The sequence below is a fragment of the Morus notabilis genome, unplaced genomic scaffold, assembly GCF_000414095.1.
Source record: "Morus notabilis unplaced genomic scaffold, ASM41409v2 Scaffold299, whole genome shotgun sequence".
Lineage (NCBI taxonomy): Eukaryota > Viridiplantae > Streptophyta > Magnoliopsida > Rosales > Moraceae > Morus > Morus notabilis.
In genome coordinates this window covers 76,049-87,644 of record NW_010359540.1, presented here as the reverse complement: position 1 = coordinate 87,644, position 11,596 = coordinate 76,049, and the positions used below count along the sequence as shown (strand labels likewise).

At 33.9% G+C, this 11,596-nt stretch overlaps 1 protein-coding gene across 1 annotated transcript; it reads left to right on the top strand.

Moving 5' to 3' along the window:
* Positions 1-195: 195 nt before the first annotated feature.
* On the top strand, positions 196-3,953 carry LOC21390586 (putative respiratory burst oxidase homolog protein H). The gene is made up of 14 exons (XM_024163365.1): positions 196-568; positions 665-830; positions 945-993; positions 1,075-1,188; positions 1,268-2,074; positions 2,173-2,268; positions 2,356-2,471; positions 2,560-2,662; positions 2,783-2,886; positions 2,955-3,114; positions 3,215-3,352; positions 3,443-3,571; positions 3,658-3,736; positions 3,844-3,953. The coding sequence occupies exons 1-14, from the start codon at positions 268-270 to the stop codon at positions 3,951-3,953; spliced, it is 2,472 nt and encodes an 823-aa protein (XP_024019133.1). The 5' UTR covers positions 196-267.
* Positions 3,954-11,596: the final 7,643 nt, after the last annotated feature.

The window sequence follows — 11,596 nt, the reverse complement described above, 5'->3', positions numbered from 1 at the left end:
TCTTTCCCTCCTTCAACACCAAAAGTTTTGACAATTTCATCTCTTTCTTCGTCCCTTTTCTTCTCCAAAACATTATTACACCTGATAAATAATTAAATCATTCTCAAAACCTGAAAACAAAACCCGAATTTGATAAGAATCTGTAAAAAAAAAAAAAAAAAAAAAGAAGAAAGAAAACGAAAAGTTGGTGTCATGAACAACATCCCGGAAAAAGGAGGCCATGAAGAATCAACAAAATGGATTCTGGAGAAAATCGAGATTGATCCAATGGTGGATTTGTCCAAAGACAACAACACACAAGACAATTTATCAAAATGCGCAAATGGGATATGCTTGATGAGGAGCAATAGCTCTGTGAGGAAAAGGAACAACAACAATGGGGCTCAAGTAATGGCTCCAAAGATGGGAAGGATGACGTCAGGAGTGTCCAAAGGACTCAAAAGTCTCCGCTTTCTTGATAGGACTGTTACCGGGAAAGAAGCTGATGCATGGAAATCCATTGAGAAGCGGTTTTACCAGCATGCGCTTGATGGGAGGCTTGCGAGGGACAAATTTGGTGTCTGCATAGGTGGGGAAAAAAATAAAAACGTTTCCATTATTTTTATGTTTTTTTGATCTGGATTTGTGGAGTTTTAGAGATTGGATAAATGTGTGTTGTTTGTAGGAATGGGAGGAGAGTCAAAGGATTTTGCGGGGGAGTTGTTCGATGCGTTGGCGAGGCGTCGGATGATATGCGCAGGGAATGGGATAACTGTGGAGGAATTGAGGAAGTTTTGGGAGGACATGACTAATCAAGACCTTGAATCACGTCTTCAGATATTCTTTGACATGTGAGGGAAAAAAAAAAAAAAAAAAAAAACTCTCTTTCTTGTTTTTGATTGGCTTTTTTGTCTGGTCTAAGGAAATTATGATGAAAGAGTGAATGTGGTGAAATTTTGTTTTAGGTGTGACAAGAATGGAGATGGGAAGCTGTCAGAGGAAGAGGTAAAGGAGGTGAGAACAAATATTCAAAAGTATTCTTCTTCTTGTTGTTTCTGTTTATGAATTCTCATTCTGAAAATTTTTCTGGAAAAGGTTATAGTTTTGAGTGCCTCGGCGAACAAGTTGGCGAATCTAAAACAACAAGCGGCATCATATGCAGCTTTGATCATGGAAGAGCTTGATCCTGATCATCTTGGTTATATAGAGGTGAATTTTGCTGATATACCATATTTTTCTTCTTTTATTCATTTTATTTTCATCTTCTTAATTTTCGTTTTACACACAGATGTGGCAGCTAGAAACTCTACTGAGGGGAATGGTAAACTCTGAAGAGAACACCAAGCTCTCAAAGAAAACACAAACTCTCACAAAAGCCATGATCCCCAGAAGATACAGAACTCCTTTTAGCAGGTTCCTTTCCACAACTGAGGAGCTTTTACATGAGAACTGGAAGAGAATATGGGTGGTCACCTTGTGGATGACCATCAACTTGGTCCTCTTTGTTTCGAAGTATTACCAATACAAGAACCGAGCAGCTTACCAAATCATGGGCCGATGTCTTTGCTTCGCAAAGGGCGCTGCCGAAACTCTCAAGTTCAACATGGCTCTCATTCTCCTCCCGGTTTGTCGACGAACTCTCACAAAGCTTAGATCATCATTTCTTGGCAGAGTAGTCCCTTTAGATGACAACATAAACTTCCACAAGCTAATTGCATTGGCAATAGCAACTGGGACTTTTGTACATGTTGTGATGCATTTGACTTGTGATTTTCCGAGGATGATTTCTTGCCCGAAAGACGAGTTCGCAGAAATTATCGGTCGCAGTTTCAACTATGAGCAGCCGACTTACTTTCAGTTGCTAAGAAGTGTTTTAGGCGTAACCGGGATTCTCATGATCATTCTAATGGCTTTTTCCTTCACTCTGGCTTTACACTCGTTTAGGAGAAGTGTCATCAAGTTGCCATGGCCTTTCCACCATTTGGCAGGCTTCAATTCCTTCTGGTATGCGCATCATTTGCTGGCTTTGGTCTATATTCTTCTCGTCATACATGGCTACTTCTTATTTCTCACCAATGACTGGACTAAGAAAACAGTACGTTGCTACTTCGCTCGAGAAAGATGATTGCTTTGTTCATTCTCTAAGATGATCATAATTGGCTGACTGATATCTTATGTTATGTTTATTCTTAGACATGGATGTATATTATGGTTCCGGTCTTGTTCTATGCAACCGAAAGGACTTATTCTCTCATCAATGAAAGCAATCACTGCGTCGATATTAAGAAGGTCGGTTGATGAATCTTTTTCAGTAATTTGCTTGTGACTGTTCGAGACCACTTAAAGCAAACTCATCAAATTCCTTAAACATTGCAGGCAGTAATATATACAGGGAACGTTCTGGCACTGTACATGAGCAAACCTCCAGGATTCAAATACAAAAGTGGAATGTACCTTTTTGTCAAGTGTCCAGATATATCTAGCTTTGAATGGTATGTACCACAAATCTACTGCCTATGATTAGAAATTCAATCTGAGCATATTTTAAACTAAGATAATCAAATGTGTCATATGCTTTAGGCATCCATTCTCCATCACTTCCGCACCCGGAGATGACTACTTGAGTGTCCACATCAGAACCTTAGGGGATTGGACTACAGAGCTTAAGAACAGATTTGCACTGGTTGATATGCTTATTATATCTTCATTATGCTTAAACCATAAAATCATTTGCCTCAAATTTACCTCAAGTATTGTGTACCTGTGTATGAGTTCAGCATACTAAAGTCAAAAGAAAATGCAGGCATGTCAGCCAGAGAATACACAATCAAGGAGAGGAAACCTCGTTCGAATGGAGACCAAAGCCATTTCGGACTATGAATACCAAGGAGGGTCAGCAGAATCTTGGTTTGCTTGACATTTTCAACCTTTGTTACCTGTGATGTAAAGCAATACTCTCATCTTTTTAATGGCAGGTATCCAAGAATCCTCATCAAGGGACCGTATGGAGCCCCGGCTCAGAACTTCAAGAAGTATGACATCCTCTTGCTCATAGGTCTTGCGATTGGGGCAACTCCATTCATTAGCATCATAAAAGATCTTCTCAACAACATCAAGCCAAATGATAGTGAATCCGTGAGTCAAAAGGCGGCCAATAAGATGTGTTTTTTTTTTTTGGTTGGTCAATGTGCAAATACATGTGGTGTTTACTTGAAAATGGAATTTATCTATGCAGGGATCAACAAGCAGTAGTTCATCTGAACTTAACAGAAGGGGTCCCAAAAGAGCATACTTTTATTGGGTTACAAGAGAACAAGGATCCTTTGAATGGTTCAAAGGTGTCATGGACGACATCGCGGAGTACGACCATGATGTAGGTTTCGGAACTCAGAACCACTCCAGTTTTTCTTGCCTGAGCCTAAAATAGACTAAACAAATAAACTAACTTGTACCATATTTGCAGAATATAATAGAAATGCACAATTACTTGACTAGTGTATATGAAGAAGGAGATGCAAGGTCTGCACTTATTGCCATGGTCCAAAAGCTACAGCATGCTAAGAATGGCGTTGATTGCGTCTCCGAAAGCCGGGTACTAATTGAGCTCTAAACCATTATACAAGTCATTAGTCATAATTAATCCTTTTGTTTTCTTTTCTAACATGTGAATTACAACAGATAAGAACTCATTTTGCAAGACCCAATTGGCGGAAAGTGTTTTCTCAGATGGCAAGTACTCATCAATCTTCTCGAATAGGTATATTACACAAGTCTAAACAACATTTGATGCTAAGAAATCCGTTAAAGAACATATAATAAGATTGGTCTTGTCATTGATTTCCCTTTGATTCTTATAATTTGCAGGTGTCTTCTACTGTGGAAGTGCTACATTGAGCAAACCATTGAAGAAGCTTTGCCAAGAGTTTAGTTTAAATTCATCAACTCGTTTCCACTTTCATAAGGAGAACTTCTAGACTAATCAATCCCATACTTGGAAACTTGAGTGGAAAAAGAGTTCTCCATTTTTGAACTTTAACCCTTCTACTTGTTTTTTTGTTTGGGTGGTCATAGACCACTGTACATTCATAAAGTGCAAAATATACATATAATGTGCAAAAATTTGGAATCCAAATATTAACCTCGTTTTTCACTCTAATTATAAACTATTTTACTTAATAAAGTGCAAAATTGATGACTGCTTCATATTTCAGGCATTTATCAGTTCTTCAAACCCCGATGATTTGGAAATTTGCTAAGATTCTGAATAACTAAATCTATTAATAAAGTTTGGGGGAAAATGCTAAGGTCATATACCTCTTAATGGCTGCAATTCTCAAGACATTAATTCTTTAGGCTAAATTCTCAAAAAAGAAGGAAAAAAATAAATCTCTAGGTGAGAAGTTCTACTAAAAAGGAATCTTTAAAAGGGGTATACGATGCATGATATACTATATCCTTTCACTTAAAAGGGTAGATTTAATAAGAAAAATTAATTAAGAAAAGAATGCCTTAATAAATATTGGCAGTGCCAATATAATTTCCATTTCCTAAAATTTGTAATCATCACTGTCAGAACAAAAAAGGTTATTTGTGATGATTTCCCTTACAAATAATTTCATCACAATACAATATAGTCACGTCATTCCTTAGTGGTTGTAACCAAAGTAACATGGTTTAATGAACTTGCATGACTTGTGAAAGTTCAGAAGCAACCACATTAGAGATTGTAAATGTAAGTCTTGACAGAAATACACGTAAGTTATAACCTTAAGCCTTGCCATTGTGAAGGATTTATACGTTGTTTTTTTTCTCGTCGTCGTTATTATTGCTTCTCTATTACCTACTTGGCTACTTCTAAAAGGAAAACTAAATTGTTTTTACTCACTATCTTGCAAATGAACGGTAATCTACTGAGAAATACAAGAATGAAAGTCTTCCCGTCTGCATACTACACCGACGGTAACGTTCACGGCTTTGTGTCTCTCAAGTGAGAGTAAAAATAGCAATCAAGACTATCTTGCATTTAACAAAAATATTTATATCTGTCATGATCATAAGACCTTATCAGACTTTTTATAGGTTTGTATTGTCAATTTCCTATAACTACTCCATATTTCTTATGTTAATTCCTTATCTTATTGCCTTGTTTTTAGTTAATCCTTCCCTTAATTAGTTAGAGTAAAAAAATAAAAAGAAACGATTTATGAGATTAACTTTTTTTTTTTTTTTTTTTTCCATCTACATCATGTGATTGTACTGTGGTGTGCATGGTTTACAATTATGCAATTTAAGACTCGTCTTGAGGTGCGCTCACCATGAGGCGCAAAAAACATGCATGCCTTGAATCTTATGCCTCATGGAAAAGAGTAACTGTGTAAGGTCCGGAGAAATTCATGTCTAAATCGTAATTTAATCACGATTTACGATAATGAATTTTTCCTCATCAAGGTGCATTTCAGAAGCTCATGTAACTAGGAGGCTTATAAGGCAAGCAATAATCAATTTTTTGAATGCGCAACGGCGTGTATTTCCGGAGTAAAACACACGGTTTAATGTAATGCTATGATAACATACTTAGTTAATTAAGTTTAAGCATGCTTAATAACGGTATGAAAAGATGGGTCGTTACACTAGGGCACCCAAACATCTTCTCAAAGATAATCTTGTGATCGTACCTTCTTGTCGAGAGGCTAGTGCATGAGGAGATAGTTGAAAGACGAGGAGTGACCATGATGATTTTAGAGGATCATAATGTATCATATGACAACCTAAAGTCCATGCTCATATTATAACGCTTATCAGCCCGGGATCTATGTCAATTTTTGAAAGTAATTATTCCGTTTAGAAAAGAGAAAAATAAACAACAAAATATACAAATGAACAGTAATGGTGAGGAAGAGACATTTAGTTTATGTATTCAGAATCATTCTCGTTTTACGTGTATTTTTTGTGAGAGAAAACACTGTAGAGATCATGAATCATGATTCCGAATCAGAGACGAATATATGAAACAAACGTCCCTTATTGTATTTGCTAAACCTTTTTTGGGGTTTGGACAAAAGGCATCTGATACATAAAGGGCCTTGTGGGGAGTCCTATTATTGAGAAAAGTGCATGTGTCTATTGTCTTACATAAAAAGTAAATGAGAATTATGTGAAACAATTTATATACATGGAATGATCCAAGACTTAATAGGTTAATCTTTTGAGTTAAGTTTGGCTCTTAAAGTGTGTTGAGTCAGTTTCACACGTGATGTCTCCCTAACAAGTGGTATCAGAGCCAGGTTCGTATGGGCCAAGCAATCACATTCGGTTGCAGTTCTCACGTTACCTCCTGTGGAAAGTTGGTGTTCCTGCAGTTGGTGTTGTTGCAGGTGCGGATGGTGGAGTATTTGGTGGACTTGCACGGTTTCAGTTATTTTCCCATGCTCAAGTTGGCTCCCGTTTGGAGTGTGATGCTTGGATGTGCCGTTTGCTAGAAATTTTAGTTTGAGGGGAGCTCGGTGAACATACACATGAGGAGGAGATTATTGAAAAAAATGGATGTGTGTTGTCCAACATAACAAGTCGATGAAAATGTGAAATGATTTATATAAATGGAAAGATCCAAGACTTAATAGGTTCATTTTTAAGTCAAATTAGACTTTTAAAATGTGTTAGATCAGTTTCACATTTGATGTCTTCCTAACGCCTATGGACTGCCATTTTGATGACAATATCAAATTCTACCTTATTTTTATTTTTTTTTCTTTTCTTTCTTTAAATCTACCATTATGGTAGAGAATGTTTTATTCCAGCGTTGAAAGTGGACTCTTTTAACATATGTTCTAATCTACAAGTGAGAGCATTTTTGTATCATACACTCTCACAAACCAGACCATTAAAAAAAATTAGTGAAACGACTACTAGAATTTTCACTGCTGATAGTGCAACAGCAGAGAGAGAAAAAAAAAAAAAAAAAAAAAAAAAAAAAAAAAAAAAAAACCCTTTTATAGCAGAGATATTTGGTGGGAAAAATTAAAAAGTGCACATGGGACAAACGCATTTGAAGAACCTTTATTGCATGTTGAATGTCCGCTGAAAGGTACAATCCAGAAGAGAATCCTACAAAATGGGCTTGTGTGACTGCATTAACATGGCCTTTTTTGCATGATGATATTGATAACGTCAAAAAAGTATAATAGAAATGTTAATATCACCCATTTAGTAACTCTTTTCGTCATTTTTATTTATTTATTGTGAATATAGAGTTCACATATTAAATAATAAATACAGAAAGTGACAAAAAAAGTGATTAAAATAACGATATTAACATTTCTCACGGAATATTTAGAAGGGAATCCTAAAAAAATGCAATTGGCACAAATGAATTCCAAAACACCTTTTCCATGTCGACCTTCCGCCAAAAGGATGATACTAATACATAAAAATCTTTTTTTTTTTTTTTTTTTTACGAAGTTTGGATTCTGTAGGTATTGGTATCTCTAGAATTAACTACTGAAATATTCGTTTTGGTCAGCATGGATTTCATAGTAGATTATAGATCCTCAACTACAGTCATAGACTTCATATGTATTTAATTTAGGGAAAAAGAGAGAAATAGGTCAAGACTTGAGATGAATTAAAATTAATAGGCTAATAGTTTACATAAGTTAATAAATAGGCCAAATTACTGTTTTCATCTATAACTTGTCTGGTTATGAATAATAACTTGACAAGTTATTGTCCATAATTGTCCATAACTTGTCTGACTATGAACCATAACTTGACAAGTTTGTCCATAACTTATCTGGTTATAAATAATAACTTGACAAATTATGGCCTATTAATTTCTATAACGAAAAATTAGCCTATATACTTTCTTAAGCTTTTCATATTGACTTATTTTCTACTATTTTCCTTTAATTTATATGTATGGGCCTAGTATATATTATAACACAAATGAGCATCTAGAAGCATGCATTCCTATTTCCTAGCCAAACTAATCTTTATAACCAAAAGGATCAATGATGTTCATCACAGAGAAAACTTTTATCATAAACCTTTGAAACCGTGTCAAAATTTACCGTTAGAAAGCCTCTTGTTAACGTAATTACAGTCAAAATCTTTCTGCAAATGGGTACTAGAAAATAAATTAATACAAAGGGTGCTTTATGTTAAGGGTAAAATATGCAAGTCTCAAATAATTTGGTTCATGGAATCATGATTTAAAACCATTCTCGTTTTACGTGTATTTTTTGTGAGAGAAAAATATTATAGAGAATCATGAATCATAATTCAGAATCATAGATGAATACAAGAAACAAACGTTTAATTAAATACAAACATAATCACAGTTATATGAGAATATTGGTCACCCCACTTAAATAAATTAGCCTTTAAAATAGAAGCTTAATACTCCTTATGAAGTGCAATTCGTCTCTCTCACTTTTCTTCTCATCTCTCTCAAACTCTAATATGGTATCAGAGCTCATTGCTTCGATCCATAAAAAATATAAAATTAGGGACTCTTAACGGAGCACCATCTTGCGGGGGTGTGTGTTTAGGGTAAAATACTCAAGTCCTAAATAGTCTAAATACAAACACAATCACAGCCATATAAGGATATTAGGTCACCTCACTTAAACATGTTAATCTTTTAAAATAGAAGTCTAATACCTTATCAAGTGTAAATCTTCTCTCTCACTTTTCCTCTCATCTGGAACAGATTTAATGAGGTGTTTAGAAAAGAAAAATTAAGTAAAAAACTATTAGTTGGGTGTTGAAATTAGCTGGGCAACAGAACTAATCGGGTGTTTAGAAAAGAAAAATTAAGTAAAAAACTATTAGTTGGGTGTTGAAATTAGCCGAAAATACATACAGAGAAGAAATTTATTGTATAGAGAAACAATTAGAGTGATAACCCACCTAAAAAAAATATGAATGTTCTCAATTTTGCTAAAATATAATATTACGATGTTCTTCGAGCCCAACTAACAAAGAATATAAGAGGACGTTTGTTTTCTGTATTCGTCTCTGATTTTGAATCATGATTCATGGTTCTTTATAGTGTTTTTCTCTCATAAAAAATACACGTAAAACGAGAATAATTTTGAATCATGATTATGAATCTATGAATCAAACGTCCACTAAGACTAAGACTGCATAAAGGATATCCTCGTTTCAAATTGAGAACGACGTACATATGTTGTTTAATTGGAAAAATAATAGTTTCAATTTGCCTGATAATTGTGACGAGATTTAGACCTAGAGTTCACATTCTTAAGGATTTAACATGTGAACGTATGATGATATGCGCTGTCATTTTCGTCATCAAAGTCGCGAACATGGAAGAAATTTTATTTGTATATATATCTTCTTGTATGATAAATAATAACATCCCTAAAAAATGACAAGATTATAATATAATGATACTAATAATATAATGTTGTCCTTATGATTTTTTATTAGTTGAAAGTGATGTCGTTTTCATTCACAACTGGCCATATCTCGATGCACATCTTTCCATCTACATATATATATATATATATATATATACACACACACACACACACACACACTTCAAAGTGAGGTGCAATAATAAATTATAACAAGAGGATAAGAAGAAACGAGGAAAAATATTTTGTCCATTCGTACAAGGGTAACATTTCAAAGGTTTCTAATAGTTTAATTATATCAATTATCGAGACACATCTATTATATATAATTGGTTGATCATTTCTAAATCGTTTATCAGCATGGTTCAATTAGGCTGGCACTGAATAATCTCTAACAACTAATGAGGTTCGGTGTCACCAACAAGGGCGACTTTCACATTTACCTTTCACCAATTTACCCCTTAAACTTTTAATTTTATAAGTTGCCTCTTTAATTTATAAAACTGTTACAGTATGCTCAATTTTGATTATGGTTGTGTTAATTTGGTATCGTAAAAGCACGTTTGACGAAATTTTTTTAACATTTCAATTCAAATGTAACATAAATCTCTCAATTCCATAACTTTAATCCTTTAAAAGATTAAATCTAGCAAAAAAATCCGAAAAAAATTTAAGAAAATGGGAGACATTATAACCATTTTACAAATTGAGAGGGTAAATAACGGAAATTAAAAATTCAAAAAGGGAGTTACTAAAATCCTACAAATTAAAGGAGCAAATTTGTAAAATACCCCATAAAAAAAGAGGAACGATAACAATTAGGTTCCGCAAGAAAAATACATCAATTATAATGCCCGTGACTCTTGGTTTATTTGTTGCTACTCCTCTAATGGAATGTGACAATTTATCCAACTTATTATTTCAAGCTTTTTAGATTGGGAAAGAACACAAGTAAGAATGCTTTAAGAAAAGTCCCTTTATGACCTTAGAAAAGCATTTTCAAGTTGAAAAAGCAACCTCTAACAATTATTGGTCATGGACAAAGATAATGGCAATCAGTGCTTCACAGCTTCATAACAGTAAAAGAGACTTTAGAGCACTGTAATGCTTGGCTCCTCAAATCGTGAACTTACACCTTGATCCCTTATTATTCCCGCCTTCTTTGTTTGGGCGTGGAAAAACACTTTATGTGATGTTCCTACTTGCCATGCATAACACATGGTCAAGAAAAAAACCAAGGATAATAATTAAAAAAAAAAACGCTACATTGCTTAGCAACGGTCATCATGATGACGTAATAAAACCGTTAGAAAATAAATATATGTATATATATTTTTGTTGGAAGAAAGCATTATGGAGAGAGCAAAACCACGATATCAGATATCAATGATAAAATCTTCCTCGTAATTTTTATTGTATAAAATATTTAAAATCGAAGCAAAAGATAGGGCAGTGCCGGTCCAACATGTTTGCCACTTACCAGACGTGACGTGGAATAAGCGCAAATTAAAACTTTATTATTTTACGACTATTTTTTTTTTAACCATCTAAATTTTCTTTTTTTTTTAATTGTATAAAAGAGCAGTGAGTTATTAGTTATAAAATAAAATAAATAAGAGTGAAATTTCCCGCATTGGTATTAAATGGAAAACAAATAACAGAAAATGAAGGACGTGAAAATTTCAAAACGACAAGCAACAAAAAATGATCGGTGAAAAAAAATAGACAACATGAGGGAAAAAGAAAAACGTAAAAACAAAACAAGAGGACAAACGACAAGTAGTAACATTTTTTTTTTTTTTTTTAATGAAACGAAGAGTGACAATTTATTACGATTGTTGGTAAATAAAGTCAAGAGCAAGACGTGATTGATGGTAAATACAAACTTACAAATATATCACGGTTTGATTAATCAACTTCAACTTGGTCTGATTCCTTTTAAAAATTTAATCCTATCTACTATAAAGAAAGACTGATTATAGCCATTCCACCAATAAAATAAAATAAAATAAATAAAAAGACTGACTATAACCATACTATAGCATAAAAGGGATATAAAAGGTAACAAAGGCTTGATATAAATCATCAATGTTCAAAGTTTATGGCTACCAGCAGCCATTGACAAGCAAATTACATAGGTTCATAAGCAATTAGTGCACTGTTTAGTGTTCTATACACACACACACACAGAGATATACAATATATATAGATATATATATATATATATATATATATATATA